Genomic DNA, 24,751 nt, shown 5'->3' with positions numbered 1-24,751 from the left:
CTTTTTGTGCACCATCATAGGGGATGACACCAGCTGCAGGGCTGTCTGCTTAGACACTGTACTGAGCTGTTTCCCTCTTGTGCAATGCAGGTAAGCAAATGTTGTTGTTGTGCTGCACTGTATGAAAAATGAGTAAATCTTGTCCTAAATATTTTGCGCTGGCCATGTGATGTGTGTAATGCAGCGACTAGTGCAGTCTGCGGTGAGATTCTCTGACCGCGGCCAAGTGTGTGGGGTATGTGCACACTGTGGTGAAGGCCTTCGGTTCTCGCACTTGCCTGTTGTTTTAAGACGGACGGATGTATTGTGCACATTAATCGTGATGGCGCGCAGGCAGTTCACTTCTCCTGTACTCCCACACACCGTGTTCTCTGCTGTAATCAGTAACTTTCCCTCCACGAAATCCTAAACACACAGACATAGTAACAAAATTCATTTTAAAAATGAGAACAACGACAATCCTTTCAAGACACGTTAGCTAAAAAAAAACTCAAAGGAAAATATGGAATGTGTCAATGAGATACATGTGCAAAAATCAGGCAAAACATTTCTAATATCGTGACTTGTGACGTAGGAGGTGAGTTAAACATTGTTGAGTATTTTTAGGTCTGGCCTAGAGATAGATGGCTTTAGCACTGTAACACCAAGTGTAACACCAAGTGTATACTTTCCAATAAAAAATCAAACTACATATACATACAAAGATGTACAAAAAGAGGGACTTTCAGTCAGCCCTGTTCATCCACTGGTCTGTTAAGTGCAATTCGCTTTTTTCCTCTTACCACGGCCTACATCATAGGACAATGTGTGAGCTATTGGATCTCTTATGAGTGATGGATTTAAGCTCTTGCACATGTGCACATCCAGCTTGAAAGAAGTGTTCCTCGGTGTCGGAGCTGGTAGGCCAACCTCTGCTTTCATTCCAAGTCTGATTGTAATTTTTTTTTTGGCGAAGGGTCATTTTTGTGATTACATTTTTTGCAAACATATGCACACCACCTTTACACAGCAGGATTTTTACGTGTTATTTCTTTTAAATAATTAATGTCTAATGCATATGTTTGAAAAAAATCACGGGGTTGTGGTTGTATGCTTTCATCATCCTCACTAGGTTGATAAAACAAGCACCGTCGACATGGGTAATAGTAAGGGCCTAATGTTTTCCGTGCTACAAAGCTACACAACTGCGGCATGTAAAAAAACGTTTTTTTTTTTTTTTTTTACACAAATTGAGAACTGTCCTCTTGGGATAATAAAATCCAGACTTTGAGTGATATGGAAGCAATATCCTCCACACGACAAAGAAATGTATCAAACTCGTTACAACGCACCACAAACACCCACAACAACCAAAACCTTCCCCAATTTAGGCCGGTGTTAGGACTGTAGTTCTTGACAACGCGCGTTGCTGACCCCATCGATAATTTAAAGTGCTGCCCTTTAACCACATCCAATGATACAAGTGTGGTAATATCGCATGTCTTACCAGGGACAAAACCTTCAGGTCGCACCCGACAAAAAATGACATTTATAGCTTCGAAGTACCGTTTTCTGTATGTTGTTCTCCACTACTTAGGAAGCTACAAAGGATCAATTTGTGATTCTCAAGACCCCAATGTAACGCTTTAGTGAATGTAAGATGGACGCCGTTACCGTGCGGATGGTGAAGAGCGCACTTCCAGTCAGGAAAACTGTGATTTCATCTATTTATTTGTACATTAACTTGTTGATCGATAATCTTTGTCGTACCTGCACCAGGATGTAGTTGCATGTCCCCTGGAACGAGTATCTCTTCCGGTCAAAGGTGACGTAGTGGGGATCCCCCAGTAAGAAACACTCCGCTGCGCACTTCTCACGGGAGCACTGCCAGCGCCCACCTTGGCAAACACTGTGGGCAAAAGAAAGGGGCACATGGGTGACATCCTCTGAGGATCACAACCAAACTCACCTGCTTCCAATAGTAATATTGCAATATGTATGTGGCGCGTCCTGTCACTGTAAAGAAGAGACATTATTAGGGCCCTACTCTATTGGCTCACATGGCGTCGACCATAGAAGAATGAAGGGTTTTGTCGACGCCACTGGAATGCAACTCTGTAACTTCAGGTTGAAAGAAATACTGTGTCATCGTATTAAGAACGCCAAAATCAATACGATGGGGACCTAATTCAAGGAGAGCTGTATAGAGAAAGACATTTTATTTTATCTAATTAGGATTGACAAATTTAAGCTAAAGAGAACTTTATAGAGAAAAAATACATTGCCTAATTATTTACATGTGAAATTGTAGCGGTGAAAATGGATTGTTGATTGTATCAAACTGTTGGATCTTCTGGAAGACACAATGAAGGATCGACCTTTCACTGCAGTTTGTTTCTCTGTAGTGTTCCTCAGGTCTCGGGTCAAAACTTCTTCCAGTCCTCTTCAATGAAGCAATCGGGATATGGCCCCGTGTGGCTAAAAACCTCGACATGGTCCTCCTTGTTGCACAAGCCGAATGCCACTGACTTGGATGAAAAAAACGTAAGTGCTAAGCGCTATCTCTCACACCTCCTGCACCGCACTGCTAGGCGCTATACCCCAGGACAAGATAAGAGCACCTCATGTCATTGGTCCCTAATGGCCAGGGCCACTGGAATTATGCCATTTTGTGGCAGCAGCATTTCCACATAATTACGGATTTGCCACATTTGGTACATGATCCATCATCTGCAGTGATATCTGCAAATTTTAACAAAAAATAGTTCTAGCTCAAATAGTCCTTAGGTTACTAAAACACAGCAACACATGTTGCCATACTGTGGAAGGCCCTTTGCAAAGTTTGAATGGTCACCTTTCTGTTGCTTTGCTATATCTGGGTGCTAAACTGGTACTAATGAAATAAAACCTATGCCCAGGCAGTGTTAAAAGGTTACAAAATAAACAAGCATTGGCAAAGCCAATAGGTTTCACCTAAGGAACATCTATTGGCTGTGTCAATGTTTTTTTACATGGTGCTGTATAACTTGGCTTAAACTATTGAAAAAAAGCGCTATGACATGAGCTGTTTTGACTGCGTCATAGTGTTTTTTATTTACTTTAAGCCGAGTTCCACAGCAGCACAACTGTTGTGCAACATGTAAAAAAAAACTTAACAAAGCAAATATATTTCTTAAAGGTGAAACCTATTGGCTTTGCCAATGCTTATTTTGAGTGGCTAGATAAAGTAGCATGGAAATCCCTGCCAGCAGAAACGTAAAACCATAGGTAGCCAACGAACAGATTGCCTCTCACTCCTCCTCTAAATAAAAAACATGTACTGGAGAGTGACGCGGCTGTGAAGAAGCAACAGTGGGACCTTTCAATCGACTCAATTGTAATAATTATTGGCTAATACGAAAACTCAGTTTAAAAAAAAAGAAAATCAGATTTATGGCCATAATATAATGGCATGGGAGCCCCAAGTTTTATAGTAAAATAGAGCGCAAAGCGGGTACAAAAACAACGAGTTTTCAAGTCCAAACTGGGTCAGCGAGTAACGCGGATGCGCCCCCTTCAACCGTCCACTCCTTGCATTAGATCTTCGGCTGGAACTGCTTGTATGTTGTGCATTCCCTTTAGTTTCTATGATAAGGCTTTTGTTTATGTCGTGAAGGAGGACTGGTTTCCTCCCACTAACTGCATTGTTTTTTGCTGGTTCTCAACCGTGTTAAGATGGTTTCCTATATTTCTCTTTGCTTCTCGGACTACTTAGCACTAGAGTGTAATAGCTATAATCTCTTAAAGGTGCTTCGTTCGCCTTTCGTGATATGTATCTTTTCTCTTTTGATTGTGATGCTTCGCTTAAGTGGGTGTCCTAAGGGAGTGGTATAAGGACTAGGCTAGTATGTTACTCCCATCAACTTAATTGCCTTTGATTTACCCTATCCTCATAATCCACTTGTAGTCATAGTCCGTGTTCCAGCGCTTAATATTACATGAATGAATTGCATCGATGCAACATACCAATTAGGACGCAATTGTTTGAATTCTGCAGACTTGCACAAGAGAGCTATATGCTCCAAGGCGCTTTCTGCAAAGCTCAATGATTTAAACTCTGGCTGGTGAGAACTGCATGAAGTATTGTGTAATTAACAAATTTGAATCATGGCTAGGTCAACTCAGACTTCCATCCCTTTAAGATAAGTACACTGAATACCATTACACTGAGCGACAGTAACATCTGTAAATAAAAGACGACTTTTCTGGCGCAGTCTTTCGTCTAATTCTAAATGCCCTGCTGCCTCCACCTCTCATCTCTATGAAGTGTGAAACGTAAATGAAAAGTAAGTACCTCGAAAAACCATGAGGCTAGTGGAAGGACACTAACGACCAGCCAATGGCGTCAACCAGAAACAGTACTTGGTCCAGAAGCCAAGGAACAGCCAGACAAGAGGAAAAGAGGAAGTGAACCTAAATGACGTGCCCTTGATGCTGCTGACCAATAAGAAGCCAGATATTGAGAGTGACCTGCATGCCTACAAATGGTAAGTAGGGGGGCAGGCTGTAAGTCCCTTTCAATATTTTCTTTTTTTTTTAACTAGAAGATATTTCACAAGCACAGCACAAGCACTGTGCAGGCAAACTGTAACAAGTAATGCTATCACAAAATGTGAACCATACTGCAGAATCATTTCCATTTTCCTGCAGCATAATTAAAGTTGGCCTGATGTAGTATTTTCAGAACCAGTAAGTGGAGGTCCGAATGTTGCAGTACTCAGAATGTCTACTGCAGGTGGTCCATGGGTCACTGCTATAGGTCAGTCATAATGAGGGCCTTAGTAGTGTGTACTTTGGCACCCAGTATGCACCGCAAAACACAGGCTATAGCCCAGAAGGAAGATCTGCCTGTAAAACTGTTGTAAGCCATACTGGGCCTCCATGCAACATCCCTGGTAACCTGCTGTAACCTGCCTGGCAACTCCAACACTCCCTCCTGCCAAAAACAAAAGCACTTCAAACAACAGATTCTCACATTCTCTTGTTCACGGTCATTTGTGGTAAAACAAAATTACCATGAATGGCACGTTCTTGGTAACTTTTTACTGCAAATAGAGAGTAATTACATGAAGTGGTGTAATGGTGCATTATCAGGAATTTAGTGTTTCAAAAGTAATGAGAAATTACCAAAATTATGCGAATTCTGCAGGCGTAATTTAAATTTCACTCAGGCTTATTGTTATGATGTCTAGCATAAGATTTCTACGGGAATCATACTATTCCAATACAAATTCCTATTCCTAGACAAGTTCTGAAACAAATGCAGCACATATGCATTGTGTGGAATGTTTGTGTCTGCTTCGAAGAAGCATCATTTTTGATGCACAGTCTAATCTGGTTATTTTAGTAGATAAGTATTTTTTTTACACAAAGACTGGCCTGCCCAGTTTACACAGAAGTAATGCCCTCTTGATGCACACTGGTGTAAAACATAGCAAAATCCTATTTTTGCTGAGAAAAGGGCACCTTTCCTGTGCCAATACCTTTTGTATTTGAGAGACCACACTCACCCTAAAGTACAAATCGACCTGGCGCTGCTTTCCCTAGCATGGAGGGGCAAAAGGCGAAATGGACTGCAACAGTGCGGTCTCTGCAAACAAGGTCAAAACCTGATCTACTAGTGGTCAACATGAGACGTGTACTGTCGGAAAATTAGATACATCGAGTGCCGTTGGATGTGATGCCGGCAATGGAATACTGAGGGATCAATTGTTCAATGCACACTATTGAGACATGTCGGATTTATGCCAATGGAGTTTGGATCATTAATTGAATAAGAACATAAAACAAGGACTGAATGCTTTATTCGGTTCATTTGTAACTCTAGGTATGATGTGTTGTGTATCAGCAGTCAACAGCGCCTTGGGACATTATGATTAGTACGAGGAAAGACAGGATGGTTGGATAAAGAGTCACCGAACACGTCCAGAGAATCTAATTCTAACTAACTAACTGTGTCATGATGCATGAGATTTCGATCCTATTCAGTTTTTATCAGCGCTTTGAAGCAGCCTCCAGACTTTCAAAACAACAAATATAATTAATAGGATCACAAATATAAATGTATAGAGAACAATTAGATATAGGTTTCACCTATTGTAAGTCAAATGTGTCTCTTTCACATATAGCAGCATAATTGAACTTAGAATTCAAAATTAAAATATTTAAAACTAATAATCTTTAACACATTTAAAAGTCTACATTATACCGTGACTAAATAAATAAAATGTGTTTCAGTCCTGCTAAACCCTTTTTATACGTATTTTGAGAAGAAGACCCACTAGCAATGTAGCCTTCAAGCTCGAATAAATGACTCCTGGGATGAAAGCAGTGCTTAATTTGTATTTGTTGTTTCCGGTGCGAGGCACCGCCACTTATTGTTTTGCCTTAAGCTTTTACTGTGAGCAAAAGACACATGTTGGAAATACGGGGGAAGAGAAAAACGAAAAAGCGTCACAAAGGGAGAAAGCAGAAAGCTCTAAGAGTGAGCTGAAGGGACAATGAGTGGCTGTAAACGGATTGAAGGAGCCCGAGATGGCTTCAGGATTACGCTGCCTCAGTATTCCGTGTTCCCACATTTAATTGCAGCAGCAGGGGGTTTAAGAGGAGGGCTTTGGGCACCAGCGCGTGTTTATTTACAAATTAAGCAGTGAATGAAAGCATTTTACTTCCATTTAACTCTTGCAAATGTCTGTGTGTGTCCGATGATGGTGCCAGCTCTGCCGTTTTGTATAGAACTAGGCAGGGCCATATCAAGGTCATAGCGCTGCCTCATGGCAAACCGTGAAAGAAGCTACATGAGTCAATCAATGGGTATGGTTTACAGGAACAGGTGGCTCAAAGAACGTGGGAAGATCCTCTCCAAATATAAGACATACATATGGGCGATCACTGGAATATTTGCAGGGGTCATGTGATTGAGACCTTGCACACTGGACAGTCAAGATAATCAGGATCTACCACCGACATAAGATACATGTTACTCCACAGACCAGTGTTCTTTCGGGGGTCATCTCGTGTATTGTATTTCCAGGTTATAACAGGCCCAGAAAAGATGTGTGCACTCAATCTACAGGCACAAGCTCGAGACCACATTACTGCAGGCGTGGCATGGTTGCCTGAGACTCCTTGTAAGACTCTGAGGATGACCCATAAAGCAGTCAGCGGGAAGGTCCGTCGTCTCTCAGCAGGCTCTGCCAAGGCTTGAGTACCCCGGACTAAAAGGTAGTTTAGCCGACTATCAGACTCATCTTCTGCCATAGCTAGTCTCTTCTAGTGCTTAATTAAAAAAAAAAAAAAGTGCTAAGGCCCGTGGTGTTTCTCATGAGACCACCGTGCTTGATACTTCTCTTTGTCCCTGCCAGCACTAAATACTAAGCATCGTACAATACATGTGATGCTTTGCACTACTCCAGGCAGTGCTTAATTTGTAAATAAAAGCGTGCCGGTGCCCACAGCCCTCCTGTGAAGCACGCGGCTGCTGCAGTTAAATGTGCGAGCTCGGAATACTGAGGCAGCGTGATACTGAACTCATCTCGAGCCTCTTTACGGCCACTCCCTACCCCCCCAGCTCACTCGTGCACCTTTATGCTTCTGCCTTTGTGACGCTTTTCCGTTTTTTTCTCTTTCATCCATCTTTCCTATAAGTGTCTTTAGCTTGCAGTAAATAATTGAAACAGAAAAATAAGTGCCGGTGCTTAAAAAGAAGTGCCGGTGCCCAGCACTGGAAACCAACACAAATTAAGCACTGTCTCCAGGTCACCACAAGCTGAACGGATGGCCAGGACTCATTGATTTTATTAGATTTTTGAAGTACATTAAGCACTTTAGTGATAAGCACTGCTCAAGCATAGACCACAACATCAGCACGTGGCAGACTGTATTAAATAGTTGCCAGTGTTGAGGGATAAGCGCCGGCACAAATTAAACAGCAGTCTCTGCTTTCCAAGCACATTAGATCGGCACATAGCCTGATATGTGTTACTGAGCTTGAGAGCCCAAGCGAAATAAAAGCTATTTAATAATAAATTAAAATAAAGGCATACACTGTGCCTTTAAAAGCTATCGGGGGCGTGTCCTAGATGGCGACCGGGCGGTAGCAGACTCTCGGAGCTCCGCCATCGGCTTGTCAACACAGGCAGAGATCGGGCCGCAGACACGCCGGTGACTGGTGGCGCGGGTCCCGGATCAATGCATTACTACCAAGCTACTGTGGTTCTGGAAGAAATGAGTGTATTGTTCCATTAAACATTAATTCAACTTAATAAAAATATTTAATCCTAAACACTACCTGAATCAGCTGCGACTCATGACTGATAGTCTTTCAAAGCACACTAATGAAAACACATGATTTAATCCTGCTTGGGGCTCAAGATTTGTGTCGACTATGATTGAACGTCTGATTGAACGGTAGTATTTTTGGAGTGCACTTACATCCACAGGCCCATTGACACTTGGACTGCAGTGCTACCATCGATCAGTATTCTTGCTGCTAGCCTTGTTGTTTTTGTGTAAAACAGGTTACAATACTTCTTTATCTGGACCCGTGAGGCACCCATACCTACTACAGGGGAAGTAGTGTAGGCCCCAGGCCCCAGTAATGTCTTACCATTGGTTGCACTTCTGCCGGGTGACAGCCCCCGGCGGGTACTTCTGGCGCCGGTGGTAACAAGGGCACTCCACCTCGTTCACACAAACCCCATCCTCCAGGTAGAACCCTGGGGGGCACTCGCAGCCGCTCACACAGTCGTCGCGACATGGCCCCTGTTCGGAGGTGCCAACCGTGGCACAGCTGGCAGGGCAAGAGGAAAGGCAGTCGGAGTACTCCTTGCCACTTCCACACTGCTTCCCTGAAACGATATCACACAGGGCATTCAGTTCGTACCAGAGAAATGCCCAAGGTCACACACAGCATTAATGGTTCAGCCTGGAACTACCAGACCTAATCCCAGAATCAACTACAGCAAACAACACCTCGTAGCACTGGATACCCAGACCACTGGGCACACAAAGACGACTTTGGAATACAGGAAAAGAAGAAAGTATGAAAGTAGCTCATAATAACTCAATAGGGAATAAATGAACGGAGTACGATGTGAGATTGGAAAGAAGACATGGAAGGGATAATTAAAGGGGATGAGCGGCTGAAGGACTAACCAAAGAAGCGAATGTTTTATGGAGCGAAGAGATGAGAGACTGAAAGTGTGGATGACTGAGTGAGATGGGGGTTATGGGACCAGAGAGTTGGTGTGCGAGGGAGCGAGTTGGAAAGAGAATCATTATTTATTACACTCTTTGATTTGCTGAGACTGTCAGTAAAATAACTGTGGCTTAAAGCACTTCTGAGGTTCGTGTGCAGCCTGAAGGAAATATGTCTGACGTCTGAATCTATGCACGGCTGAATTAGAGATACATCTGAAGAAGATACTAGGGAGACAAACGTGAGTCAATGTCTGCTGGACTCGACAAGGCATGTTAACAAGGCATGTAAATGAACAGGGAGCATCTGAATACTCAGCAACTACAATGCAAATGACTGTGCAGGTATTCTGCTCCAGCTACGATTATGCAGGTGTTTGTGCAGCATGTTTGTCCAGGAGAGTTGGAACAATTGGTCTGTGCTCCTAGGGCAGTGCAGATGTTTGTGCCCCCCTGTAGTAACACTGCTTGTGTATCTGGCATAGTAGAAATTTTGCTCTTACTACTCAATGCTGAAGGCTATCATGTGCAGCTAATGTGGAGCCGAAGTTGATGCAGCTGAACAGGCATTTTCACTGGTGAAAATCTTTACACACCTCTTCATAATATAGATGCATGAGCACCTAGCGTTGTTCATATACAAATGTATGCCCTGCAACAGCTATAATGGAGATGCATGTGCTTATATTGTGCTGCATTTTGAGACGATATAGTGGCAGAGATGTGTTAACGCTGAATTTTACTAATAAAATATTCATGTATTCTGAATGTTGAATCTGCATAGACAATGACATAATATAGAAAATAATACACAACTTTGAAAATGTGCCTATTTGAGTGACCATCAGTAATCACTAAGTGTCCTTATTAATTGCTCATTAATATGAAATCTTGTGCTCATGTTCAGGTGAATGTAGTAGTATGTTATATTAATGATCATATATCATGTATTTGCTTTATAAATCGTAGGCCTTAAGTTAGCAAGGTCTTGGGCCTAGTTGCACAGCCTCATGATAAGTTGCATTTCTGAAATGATTCACACAAAATGGCTGCGTAGAGAAATAGATTTGTAATTTTGCTCTGTGTTGACCAAATGCTAGTAACTGATTTTCTTTCCCTTGAGAACTGCCTGCTAGAATACGCTGTATCAGCTACTGTTACAATGTAGAGTTCCCAGGAGCTAACAATGGATGCACTGACTGGAGTACAAGGAGGTACAAAATTGTTACCTGACGAACCCGACGATGGGAACAGGAGAAGAGGAGCCAATCATCGACAAGTGAAAGACAGTTTAGATATATCTTAGATTTGAGGTCCTATTTTCATTGGATTAAATGTAAACGTACGATTCTTTGACCAATAGCAAAGTGGGAAGAAGCCCAATGGAATTTTAACTTAGCCTGACTGCACCGAGAGGAGAGATCTCACTCTTTCCTAAATCTTTTACTGAGAAGTGGCATTCCGATTATTCCCGTTTCTGAGGCATTTATATCTTGAACTTTATTGCTAAGTCCCGATGCTGACCAAACAGATGTCCTATTGACGAAGACTATTGCAGTTTGCTGATCCATACTGCGGTAAGGTATAATAAAATGTTGTTGTTCTCAATGTGATTTGCTTTTGTTTTTAGGTACCAACTGCTAATTTTGATAGAGCCATAGCTAGATGTTTTCCAAATTTGCGTTGACTAAATTGTTTTGCATGAAGCCCAAACATGCTATTCCAATCAGAAGGTTAGCTAGGAGGCTCGCAGAAGATGTTTGCTAATTATTAACAACAGTTAATGTCACTTCTTTGCTGAAGCTAAATGTATGCTATTTCCATTGCACAGTTGTTCTTGTTAATGATTTGTACTGTAACTCTAGAATGCTTAGTGAGCCATGCATTGATTAAATTGAGATTCTTCAGAAGATTTGGGCAACCGGTATTGTTTCTGTATGTTTATCATTTGATTTTGAGATTAAGTTACGTGATATTAGCATTGTTAATATAGGTAATTAAACATTCAAATTTTACATAAAGGTGTGGTTATTCATGGCCAAAGGGGTCATGGTGCGTGGAACTTACTGACTCCAAAGATTATTGACTCTATTGATTGATATAGTTATTGATTTCTACTGAAATAGAGGCTGATGGTGGAAACTACTCTAAGTGCAGTCAAAAGGTCCATCGAACCTCTGACGGTCCCCTTATAAATTAAAGATAAGAACCCAAATAAGGTCAAATGCACTAACATAGATGGTAGCAGAGTATTATGGTTAGTCTCCTTAAGAGCCCATCATAAAAGCCTGGTACATGGTTTGTCTCCTTAACAGCCCATCACCATAAGTCGATTTGCATTTTACCATTCTAGTGAAAGCAAGTGTGAAATAACAGGTCCCCAAAGATGGTAGAAGTGTAATGATTAGTCCCCTAAAGAGAAAATAATTCGTAGATTTGGTAAAGGAGAAAAAATGTGCCCCTAAGAACTCAGAATGGCTTTCCCAGAACCTTGGAGCTTGCCAATGATTGTTTGAGGATGTTCTCGGCGTTCTAGTGACAGTGTGAATGGAATATGTTTTGCAATTGCACAGCTTATGCAAATCACAGGTGAACTGTGATGTTTGTGAGGGTTTAGGGAGTTTGTGTACTCCAAATGAAGTTGTTGAAGGAGATTGCGTACTCCGAAGTTTGAAAGTAGGGAAGTCGTCGAACTTCACATGTGTGTGGCGCTTTGTGCTAAAAAATTGTCCACATGGTTGTTGGTATAAGGGTCCTGCGAGGTCTAAGACTCCGGAGTATATTGTAAAGTGTATGAAACACTTGGTTTTTATAGTAATTTGTCTGGTTTAATAGGTCGATCGGGAATGGTCGGTGTTAGACCTGGCAGCTTTTTGGCGTGTCTCCCCTATCTTTTTGCCTTCTGATCTCCTGTTTTATGGTATACTGGACTCTATTTTTGCTGGTTTATTGTCTCTGCACACTTTCCACTGCTCATCAGTGCTGAAGAGCAAGTGCTCCCTATGTAAATTGTATTGGTGATTGGTGTATCCATGATTGGCATATCTGATTTACTGGTAAGTCCCTAATAAAGTGCACTAGAGGTGCCCAGGGCCTGTAAATCAAATGCTACTAGTGGGCCTCCAGCACTGGTTATGCCACCCACGTTAGTAGCCCTATAAACATGGCTCCGACCTGCCACTGCAATGTCTGGCTGTGCAGTTTTAAACTGCCAGTTCGACTTTGCAAGTGTACTCACTTGCCAGGCCCAAACCTTCCTTTTACTGCATGTAAGGCACCCCTAAGGTAGGCCCTAGGTAGTCACATGGGCAGGGTGCAGTGTATGTAAAAGGTAGGACATGTACTGGTGTGTTTTACATGTCCTACATACTGCCAAATTCGTGTTTCACTGTTGCAAGGCCTATCTCCCTCACAGGTTAACATGGGGGCTGCCTTTAAATAACTTTAAAGCGCAGATTCCCTTTGAGGGCAGATAGAAAAATTGAGTGTAGGTTCTCTGAACTCACAATTTGAAAATACATCTTTTAGTGAAGTTGGTTTTTGGATGGTGAGTATGAAAATGCCACTATTAGAAAGTAGGCATTTTCTTGCTTAAACCATTCTGTGACTCTGCCTGTTTGTGGATTCCCCATCTGGATCAGTTTGACAGTTGGGCTGTTTACACCTCTCCTCTAGACAGTTACACAAATGGAGCTGGGGTGTAGCCTGCATATTCTGATGAGCCATCTGTGCTGAGAGGAAGGGGAGGAGTGGTTACTCACACCTGAAAGGGTTGTACCTGCCCTCACACAATGCAGTCTCCAACCCCCTGATGTGTGTCTGGGGCCTGACCTGGACAAGGAAGGATCTTGCAAACACGTGAGACTTTGCTTTGAAGTTTGCCAACTTCAAAGCCAGAAAGGGGTATAAGCAGTAGACCCAAAACCCCAGACTTTTAAAACCTTTCTGGAATCAACAGGAACCTCTGCCCAGGAGAAGAGCTGAAGTAGGAGTACTGTTCCTTTGCTGTGTTGATTTGCTGGACTGGCCTGCAGTTGGTGCTTCTGTCTGGAAAGAGTGCAAAGGGTGAACTTTGCTTTGTGTCCTGCTTGAGAGAGCTCTCCAAGGGCAAGGAGTAGAGCTTGCCTCCTGTTGGAAGTCTCAGGAAACCCAAAGACTTCAGTTTCCTCAACCTGCAGTACTGGGAACGGTGTGTTTTGTGCTGTTCAAAAGGAAAAACCACCATGACGCACCCAATGAAGCTGCTGACCTGCACCGTGACCTGCTGACGCTGCACGGAGCCGCACTGCACTGCACTCCACCGCACTGCACCGTGACCCTGGTCTCACCAATGCCATCATCGGACGACTTCACCGAGCCGCTGCATGCACCGCGACTTGTGGGCCCTGCACTCCGGCATCACCTGCTCACACTACAGCCTGGGCATCCCTGACGCCACCACTCCAGCTGTCACCGAGCTGCTTGTGAGGTTCACAAAACGCCGTCCCGCACTGCAGCCTTGGTCCAGCAATGCCCGCATCATTGACTCCAGTGTCATCACCAAGCATCCTGCCTGCACCGTGGCTTGCTTGAGGGCCACGAAGCACCATCCCATCCCACACCGCTGGCTTGTGGCTGCCGATGACAACGCTTCAGCAACGACGCTGCCTGCACCGTGACCTGGTGACACCGCATGCCCCGCTTCACATCGCAGCTATGGTCTCACCGATGCCGCTGGATGCCATCACCGAGCCGCTACTTGCACCGTGACTTGTGGGCACCGCACGTCGCATCGTCCTGTTTCGCATAACAGCCCTAACCCCATCCACACCAGAGCTCCTGACTTCATCAGCCCGGAGTTTGATCCACAATGTGTGTGACTTCAAGGGCCCGACGACCCCTGCACCAATTCCGGAACTGACACCGCGACGTCAGCGACGCTGCTTTCCGGAGATCACTGCGATGTACCCTATTCCCTGCAATTCCAAAGATAATGTTTGCAGGTCTCCCTGACACTGTATCTGGCTTGTGGCACCACAGCCGGCCTGAAATGTTGGTTTTGTTGATCACGATGCCGTGATAGCCCCAGGCGGAGCCATCGACTTCAAGGAACTGTTTTTTTTTAGTAAATCTTGCAAAATTCCTATCTTTAACACTGTATGTTGGATTTTTATCGTTTTGGTCTTGTTTTACACAGGTAAATATTGGCTATTTCTCTAAAACTGGTGTGGTGTCCTTTTGTAGTGTTTTCACTTATTACTGTGTGTTATGTGCAAATGCTTTACACATTGCTTCTAAGATAAGCCTGACTGCTCGTTCCAAGCTACCAAGGGGGTGAGCAGGGGTTATATGAGCAGGTAGCTCCCTTTTCCTGACTACAGTGAGGGTCCCTACTTGGACAGGGTGCAAAACGACTGCCAACTAGAGGCCCCATTTCTAACAATCGGCAAGTCAGACTGCATGTTAAAGTGAGTCAAAGGGTTTTCAACTGACATCTGGCGAGTCCTATGTGCACTAGAACAGACCCACTGATCAGATGAGAATACAATTTGTGGGTCAGATTTTGCTTGTGAATCAGGGAAAAGGAGAAAGAAAGAATAGTTGCTAGAGCAAAAGGCCGTCAGTGAAAGAATCCGTAAGGTTTCTGAAGCAATTGTGTTACTCTACCTGTAGTAAACGGACAAAATGAGGTTTTGATTTTGTTTAGTGCTCGCAATAATTTTGCATTAGTTTAGTGTGAATCCGAGTCTAGGAGGACAAGCTGAAAGACTTTGTCAACCGCTATACGTGTGAGTGTGATGTCATTGGAGCTGAGTTGGGATAGGTCGGTTAGTGAGAAGGGTCGCGCAAGGATTGGCGGGCAACCGTGAGGCGTAATTGGTTGAGAAGGTCGGCGAAAAGGATTTTGGGATTGAAAGTCACTTCCTGATTTGATGGGAAATAACATAAAAGTCGCAGAAATTAAATTTTTCAATGCTTTAAAGAGTGCCATAAGGAGAGATGCGTATATTACAACAAGTATAGGTGACATTGCACCACCAGAAGGTACACCTGCCTACATAGTATTCAAACAGAAGGGTGCTGCGCCATGTCTTTGGCTGAAACAATGGTGCAAGGTGACAGAGAAAGATGAGAGTTTAGCGTTTCCTGCCCATGGAACATTTAATTGGAGGAACTTAGAGAATTTGAGAAGGGTACTGTATGATTTGAAACCTCCTCCGAGACCAGCACAGTTCAAGGCATTAGCAATTTGGGAACTAGTAGCCAGACAGCAACAGCAACAAAAAAATGAGAGGAGAATGAGAAAAGCTGAGAAAACACTAGCAGAGACTAGATGGTACTGTGATCAGAAATTTTGGAGAACCAAGACTTTACAGGGAATTAAGTTGTTTCCTGCGATACACAGGAAAATGAGAACAAAGTTAGAACGAGTACTAGAAAGAGGGATTCCTATCCTTCAGATGAAAGAGAGCAAAAATCCACAAGATCAAGGACGTCTCTGACATATGATGAAGAGTCAGATGATCACAAATTCATTTTACAGTTATTGAGAAATCGTCCCCTGCCATATGCAGCACATGAGAGAAGTTCAAACACCAGTGTAGATCCTACAGCTCCAATATCAGTTGAATCAACTCATAGCCAGATAGAGGTTAGTCATAATCCTCCAGTTACTTCAGCAGTTAAGAAGCCTATGCCGCAAATGGATATTCCAAGAATTTACCCTGGTGTACCTATTGTCGATACTGCAACAGACTTGATAGTGCCGACAGGACAAGTTTACCAGAAGCCAACATTGGTCCATATAGAGTCCACTCCAAATCTGATGACCCCGATACAGTACAGACAGTTCCGAGATACACCCCCATAACAGGATCACAGACAGAAATGTTCAGTTTGACAAATCAGAATTCAGGAATAGTGCACCCACGAAAGCCAACTGTTAGACCAAGCCCAGATCCAGTGTCAGTACCATTTACCATAGATCCGGTCATTTCATTGTTTTCCCAGGGATATGAGAACAGTGAGCACAAATCTCTCAGCCCGAGCGTAGAAAGGGAGGGATACAACACAAATGCAAGAATGATAACTCCCATGAGACCCACGTTTGATGGGACAGGTATGTTGATTGACTTAAGTCCTTCCAGGACTCCTCTAAATAATGAGGTGAGATCATACATAGATCCACATCCAAGCATGGTGACACCAGAAACCCCAAATCTGAGTGTACAGCCAGTGCCAGGCATGAGTCACAATAATGTTACGTTACAGGGATTGACAGCTCAGCAATTAACTGAATGGTTAGAGAGACTGAGTAGCACGCTGGAAGAGTCTAGCGGAGGAAGTGCCCTGAATCTGGCCAGACTTAGACTAGAGGCAGAAAACGTAATTGAGGGAACCATGGGTTTAGACAGGATTGACACGTTCAGGGAAAATGAGCTGTGATACCTATGCAAGCTCATTACTAACAGAGCAGGAATAGTACACCAGAAATTGGCAGACCTAGCAGAAAAATAGACATAGAGGTCGAGAAAACAAAACACCTGAAGAGGAATTACAGATTAGATTTTGATTCAAAAGACTTTGAGAACATGAGAATACCAGGAATGAAAATCCACCCTAGAGAATTAATACAGAGCATTGAAACATGGGGAGCATTAGACAAATGGGAAAGCAGATGGGTGAAGAAAAGAGACAAGAAGAAAAGGGACTATGCAAATCTTACTGCAAATGTACAGTAGGTCGAGGACCCAGCGAAAATTCTACCAATGAGAGAGATTGCAGGAGGGAATTTTGTCCATGTCCCTTGGGGCATAAGTGATATTCTGTCATTTACAAATTATTGTCCCAGGTTGAGAGAGAAGCCAGTAGAATGGTACCAACAGACAGACAGGTTTGTGAAATTCGCAAAATGCCTCTGGGAGGATTTGAACACCCTGTTAGAGATAGTAGTCTCAGCAGATTTATGGATTGAATGCAAGAGTAGTGTAGATTGGCCGAAAAGCGAACCTCAGAGAGATCCAGCAACAGGTGCAGCTTCCCCTGACATAATGAAATATTATAAAGTGATTGAATTTTTTAAAACAAGAATTTCACCCAAGAACATTGACTGGCAGAGAATAGACATGACAGCCCAGGAAGTGAAAGAGTTGATGCAAGCATACTATGAGAGATTGTTTCTGGCGTTCAAACATTACACTGGACTGAAACAATTGAGCCGAAAGACAGGATTCATTTTGTGTTTAGATTTGTGGAAGGGTTGAGACCTGAAATAAATCAGATGATTAAGAGCCATTTGATTTGCTGGCAAGCAAAGCTGATTGATGAGGTATGGCTGTATGCAAAATACTGTGGTGACGAGATTGAGTTGAAACAGAGAAAGTTGAAAGAAAAGGCAATGGTGATGCAGATTAAAGCGGCACAAAGAGGAATGCAGAGAAATTTTCCACAGCAGCAGGGAAATGTGGCATTTCAGAATCAAGCAAGACGTAGAGGTCGTGGAGGAATTGGAAACGGAAACTGTAGTCCCGATTTGAGTCCTGTAGTGGTTCATAATGATGCGCAGCGAATGAAGAGATTGTTGCCACCTCAAGCTTGCGGAGGGCTTGGACTTTGGGAACTGGAGTGTCCGATGTTAGTACAGGGAGGCGTTAGTCAGCAAACAAGTGACATCATTTCTTTCAAAAATAAGAGAGGACCGTAAGTGAGAGGTCATAATTCAAATTTTCAAAGCAATGTAAATCAGATGCAAGGTTTTCAGCCTATGCAACAGGTGCAAATGACATATTTACAGATGCCCCAGTCACAGGCAATGCAACAGCAGGCTCAAATGGTACTTAGACAGCAAATTCAAATATCTCAATTCCCAGTGGAGCAGCAGCAGGTGATGCTTCCTCAACAGGTCACCGGCCAAAGGTTTAACCAGAGTAATAACACAGTGCACCAATTTCCATTACACAGTGAGAATGGAATAAACAATGATTGGGTGAGCGAGAGTTCGGATGAAGAAGAGTGTGTGCTTACAACTTCCCTAGAAGTAGATCAGAAAGGTCCACGTGTAAAGGGAAAAGTATCAGGTCACAAAGTTTCATTTTTGGTTGACATAGGAGCTACAGACTGTACAGTAAGAACTGCGGAAGTTCCAAACTGGCTCCTTTCAGGAAAAACAGTTCAGATTGTTGGAGTCACAAATCAATATTTGACCAACCCATTTACGGAACCGGATCAAGTCAAAATTGGCAACTTTAAAGGATTATACAAATTCGTAGTTTGTCACTCGAGCCCAGTATCCCTACTGAAAAGGGACTTTTTGGGTAAAATGAGATGCTCGATTCCTTGCACAAATGATGGAATCGAAATTCAGACAAACAGTGATGATGACGATGACCAGATTCTAGAAACAGTTTGTAAGGCAATAAATGAGGAATACCTTTGATTAGCTTCTTTCCAGTTTTCACAGTACAGGATCTCCCTTCTGACTTACAGGGAACAGTTAAAATGAAGGTGTGGGATTTTACAGGAAAAGACATTGGTCTAATAAGAGCAATTAAGTCAGTTAAGGTTCCAGCCAAGCCAAACACGCTTTCTCCCCCAGATTCCTCAGTACCACAAGACACAGGACATCACTGAAAGAATTGCACCCATAATTGCAGAATTTGTAAGCCAAGGAGTTTTGAAAGAAGTGTTGAGTAGTCCAGGTAACTTATCGATAATAGGGTTGCAAAAGCCCTGTGGAAAATGTCAAGTTGCTCAAGATTTGAGAAAAATAAATTACATTGTTGTTAAATGTTGCCCTGTGGTGCCAAACCCAGCAGTGATATTGTTTCAGATCACATGCAATGCTGAATGGTTCAGTTTAATAGACCTGTCACAAGCATTCTTTTCTGTACCTCTTCATGAGGATAGTCAATTTCTCTTCTGTTTCAATTTTTTGGATCAAGTTTACTGCTGGTGTAGAATTTCTCAAGGGTTTTCAATATCACCTTTCATTTTCAACCAGATTCTGCAGTCGTTGGAAATGCCTTTCAAATCAACATTGGTACAGTAAATTGATGATTTGTTGATTGCATCCAAAACAAAAAAATAATGCAAATATGATACGATTGCCTTATTGAATCATTTAGGGAAGAATGGTAATAAAGTGTCCCTAGCTAAATTACAGTACTGTCAGAAAAAAGCAAAATATTTGGGTCACCTAATTGAGAAAGGTATTCGGAAAATATCCAGAGAAAGGGTTACAGCCATTTTACAGATGAATCCCCCAGCAACACAGAGAGATGTCAGGATTTTTTTGGGAATGGTGAGCTATTGTCGCCAGTGGATTCCCAACTTTCCAGTCATTTCGAAGCAATTGCAGAAGCTGACTCACAAAGAAGTTACTGATCCCTTAGTGTTAGATCAAACCTGTATGAAAGCATTTTCTGAGTTGAGAAAAAGGCTGTGCAAAGCCCTGGCTTTGGGAATGCCTGACTACACAAAATCCTTCACGTTGTTCTGTCATAAGCGTGATGCATGTTCTTGGTCTGTCTGGACTCAAGTCCATGGTGGTGTAAACCGCCCACTAGCATATTTTTCAGCTACTTTGGACCCAGTTGCAGCAGCTTTACCAGGTTGTCTGTGTTTAGTCACTGCGGTTGGACTGAGCCTCACTCAGAGTGAGAGCATTGTGATGGGACATCCCCTGACTATTATGGTCCCTCATTCCATTGAAGTTTTACTTACACAAACCAAAACGCAGCACCTTACAGGTCCCAGGCTGACTCGCTATGAAACAAGCATCCTGAGGTCCCTAAATGTGTCATTGAAAATGTGCACAGTGCTTAACCCAGCAACCTTACTCCAGAAAGAAAATGTTGAAATTGATAAATTGGAAGATGTTGAACACGATTGTCTCGAAGTAACTGATCTATACACAAAACTGAGCCTTATATCAGAGATACCTGGTTGGAGGAAGGGGACCAAATAATTTTTGTCGATGGTTCCTGTTTAAGAGACAACACGGGAACATTGAGAGCAGGATATGCTCTGTGCACAATTTCTGGTATACTGGAAGCATCCTGGCTTCAAGGAGTATATTTGCCACAAGTGGAGGAACTGGTAGCCCTTACTAGAGGATGCCATGTTTCTGCACAGCTTAAAGTTACCATCTACACAGACAGCCAGTATGGATTTGGAATAGTCCATGACTTTGGTCAGTTGTGGTCACAGACAGGTTTCATAACCTATTCTGGTTCACCCGTCAGAAATGGTGAGAGAATTCATGAATAGTTGCAAGGAAATCAAATGCCTGATAAGATTGCTGTGGTAAAATGCAGTGCACACCTGAAATCACAAGATTTTGTGTCAATGGGAAATGGAAATGTGGATCAAGTTGCAAGGTTTTGTGCACTGAACTGTATATCGTTCAAAGATAAGTGGGAATTGGTACCTGAGGAAAAGGAGACGTGCCCAAGTTATGCATTACATGTTATAGATGCATTGGAAGAACTGAAAACGTTGTAGGATAATGTTGAGAGGGAGGAGAAAAGGTAATGGGTCAAAATGAAATGTGTACAGCGTGAGGATGAACTGTGGGTTTCAGAAGAGGGTCAATTGGTATTGCCGAACAGCTTGTTGACACAAATGGATAGATATTATCATGGTCAAGCACATGTAAGGAGGGGTGCAATGATTTGAGTGTTTAAACAAAATTGGTTTAATCCAAAGTTCAGACAAGTTGATGAAGCAGTTTGCCATCGTTGCGTCATTTGCCAACAAATGACCGCGGGGAAAGGGACAGTGGCCAATTTGAGCCAGACTAGAAGGGCAGGAGGTCCATTCAGCAGAATGCAGATGCATTTTATTGAGATGCCTGTGTGTGGAGGATTGAGATATGTGTTGGTTATTGTCTATATCTTTAGTCATTGGATTGAAGCTTATCCTACATGAAGAAATGACAGCCTCACAGTAGTGAAGTTACTGCTTAGGGAACTGATACCATGTTTTAGGTTTCCAATCTCTTTAGAATCAGATAGAGGAAGTCACTTCAACAATGAAGTAATTAAATTACTATGTTCAGCTTTAAACATTGAACAGAAGTTGCATTGTAGCTACCGCCCTGAAGCATCAGGACTTGTGGAACAGATGAATGGCACCTTGGAATCAAGAATGGTGAAAATGTGTGCATCCACAAATCTGAAATGGCCTGACACACTACTGTTAGTTCTGATGACAATGAGAAACACACCCGACAAGAAGACAGGACTGTCATGGCATGAGATCCTCATGGGCAGAGCGATGAGGTTGCCAGCGGTTCCTGCAAATGCTCTTGTGAACATAACAGATGATATGGTGCTGGACTACTGCAAAGGTCTGGCTGATGTGGTTTGTTCTTTCTCTCATCAGGTGAAAGCTACCAAACTGCAACCGTCTCAAGATCAAGGACACAACCTGAGAGCAGGTGACTGGGTTGTGATCAGAAAGCGCGTGAGGAAGACATGTTTGAAGCCTCGATTGAAAGGCCCCTACCAGGTAGTGCTGATTACTACCACAGGAGTGAAGTGCACTGGAGGTCCGAACTGGATCCATGCAAGCCATATGAGGAAAGTAGCATGTCCGTTGGATAATGAAGAGGAGTTGTTGAGAGTACCAACAACGTCCATAAAAACTTCAGAACTGGAGACAGGAGAAGGAGAAACTGAGACTGAATCTGAGCAAACTGGAAGCGGTTCAGCCACTCCTGTGAGAGACGAAGGAGAAGACCCACAGGAAAGTGAAAGCGAACCAACCTCAACTGAGGCAGCAGGAGAGTCTAGTCAGAGGAGGGCTCTCCCAGAAGAAGACGGTCTTGAGAGACAAATAGAGCAAAAGCAAACAACAGACCCCAAGAGGGAAGGAGTTGAGGTGGATCAAAGCCAGTGTGGTCTGACTCCTTCTGAACTAGTCCGTCAAGAGAAAATCCTGCAGAGCAAAGTGAAACTATAAGTCTGACACTGGAAAGAGCATTGACGAAACGTCCACTGAAAGGAGATAAGTGGCCAAAGTCACAAGCGAAAAGAAAAGAAGCAATTTCAGTGACAACAGTTGAAGAGGAAGTAGACACGAAAAGGAGAGAAGATTTGAGTGATGGAGAATTAAATGGGGATCGAAGGTTGAAAAGAAAGAGAACTGCAACGCAAAGGTACGCTGGTCCTGGATGGTCGTATGCAATAACAAGTGAAAGGCAGAGAGAACTTTTGCCTTTTTATTTTGATCGAGACATTCCAGGTCAATATTTTGGCACTTGAAGAGAATAAATGAACTGAACTGTTGAACTGTACGCTGAAAGAAGGTGAAAGACAGAGACTATTGAAAGCGATCGGAAAATACTTTTTGGTAACCTGATTTTGACCTGCTGCTAAACCGATTTGACAAACGTACCGATTGTTGACAAAAGGATCCTTGAAGAAAGACTAAAAGCAGTAAATAATTGTTGAAGAAGATTGAAGATTGTGCTTTTGATTTTTGCTGCATAGTTGTATTTTTTTCCTCTTCTACTTTCTGATTTTTACAGATCATGAACAACCATAGCCAGCGGGGTAGGAAAAGTAGGTGATGTAAATATATGAGTATTGGTTTGGTGATTGTGTGCATGATATTGTGCCTGGTATTGATTGTGGGAATGACTGTTCTTGACAAGAGTAAACCCGACCATACCTTAGCTTTAGAAACGACTACTATGCTTATAGAAATAGAGAAGTTTAGGTTAGATGGGAAATATCAGAACGTAGATAATGCCCAAAGAGAACTTTCTTCTAACGTTTTCTATCGCTTATTGAATGAGTATATTGAAACAATGGTTGTGAGAAATTGTTATGTTTGCATGCAGATTCCTTCATCAGTCGAGGAAGGAGTTACCTATAATAGTTTGCCCCTCACCTATGGGATAAGTTGTAGTCTGTTACTAACAAGATTCTATAAGCAGGAATACATTCAGTATTTCTGTTCCAATTATGATGTTGTGTTTTTATTTGACCCTACAATTAAATATCTGAGTAAAGTAGCTAAAGAGAACACTATAGAATTATTGAGAGGAATCTTTGAGCCTACGTTGACATTTGGTACCGCATACGCACATAGAAACAATTTGACGTGCTTGCTTTCACCCATAGGAAAGAGCTTTTTAGCTTATACAGATGATAGGAGAAAGATATTAAAGGAAAAATTAGAAAAGGGCTTAGAGCACAGAACATTTAGAAATGATTATGCATTTAGTGAAATAAAAACACAAGGAAAGTTAGCTTTAGTTGCGCAACACGTAGGAAAGGCTTGTGTATATAGGCCGAAATCTAGACCTGATACATTGTTCGTGGGAACGAGTGAATGCAGACGTGTTTTTGTTTCAGAGTAAATAGACGTTCATGTGGAATGTACAGGACCTGGCAATTCCTGGAGTTTATTACATCTGTGGATCTAATGTCTATTACCTTCTTCCAAGAGGATGGTATGGCACATATTATTTAGGGATAGTTTTCCCAAAGATATTTCAACTTGAGGATTTTAAAATTTTACCGAAAATGACTGAATTACACCATGTTAGACAAAAGAGAGTGTTTTCTTCTAGTATAGTTGGAGATATATTTGAGGTAATAATTCCTTCAGTGTGAGTTATCCTAAATTCTATAAACATTCAAAAGTTGTCTACTATTGTGGACAACATGCTGACAAATATTTCAGGAGCCATGATCCTAATGGATGCAGAAATGGCTGCAGTAAGATCTGTGACTCTTAAGAACTGCCTTGTGTTAAACATTCTTTTAGCAGAGGATGGCAGAGTTTGCAAAATGTTGAACTCGAAGCATTGTTGTTCAGATATTCCTGATATTAGCAAAGAAATTAGTAGTTTACTTAATAATCTGACTAATGATAGTGCTGGTTTGAAAGAGTTGAAAGAACCAGGTGTTTGGGAAAAGGTTGGCAAAGGATTTGCTTCTGTGGGAAATTGGCTTGGCAACCTTGGGGAAGAGATAGTATTGAAAATAATACAAGTGCTATTGATTATTGTGATTTGCACAATTGAAGCATGGGGAATATGTAAATTGTATCATGTGATCAAATTAAGGAGAATAAAGAATGATCAAGAAATTAAAATGGAAAAATTGTTTAGGGAAAATTCAAAGAGGGAACGCAAAATTAAAAGGGATCTGGTTGACAAATTTTAGCGGAACAAAAGTTTGTGTGGGAAGATGTAAATGTGATGACATAGTTAGTCATTAGAGGAGGGATTGTTAACGCTGAATTTTACTAATAAAATATTCATGTATTCTGAATGTGGAATCTGCACAGAAAATGACTTAATATAGAAAATAATATATGACTTTGAAAATGTGCCTACTTGAGTCACCACCAGTAATCACAAAGGGTCCTTATTAATATGAAATATTGTGCTCATGTTCAGATGAATGTAGTAGTATGTTATATTATTGATCATATATTATGTATTTGCTTTATAAATCGTAGGCCTTAAGATAGCAAGGTCTTGGGCCTAGTTGCACAGCCTCATGATAAGTTGCATTGCTTAAATGAATCACACACATTG

The 24,751-nt window shown here is 42.2% G+C and overlaps 1 protein-coding gene across 1 annotated transcript in view; it reads right to left on the bottom strand.

Moving 5' to 3' along the window:
• LOC138261625 (SCO-spondin-like) overlaps positions 1 to 24,751 on the bottom strand; it is a 1,514,343-nt gene that overhangs the window by 1,423,207 nt on the left and 66,385 nt on the right. The window contains exons 12-14 of the mRNA XM_069210750.1: positions 8,627 to 8,867; positions 1,750 to 1,888; positions 279 to 405 (exon numbers count right to left, since the gene is read on the bottom strand). Of these exons, the coding sequence (XP_069066851.1) occupies positions 279 to 405; positions 1,750 to 1,888; positions 8,627 to 8,867 (507 nt within the window). The remainder of the gene's footprint in view (positions 1 to 278; positions 406 to 1,749; positions 1,889 to 8,626; positions 8,868 to 24,751) is intronic.

Source organism: Pleurodeles waltl, chromosome 10 (genome assembly GCF_031143425.1).
Source record: "Pleurodeles waltl isolate 20211129_DDA chromosome 10, aPleWal1.hap1.20221129, whole genome shotgun sequence".
Classification (NCBI taxonomy): domain Eukaryota; kingdom Metazoa; phylum Chordata; class Amphibia; order Caudata; family Salamandridae; genus Pleurodeles; species Pleurodeles waltl.
Note: the sequence above shows the minus strand (reverse complement) of the source record. Positions and strands in the feature narration are given on the sequence as shown.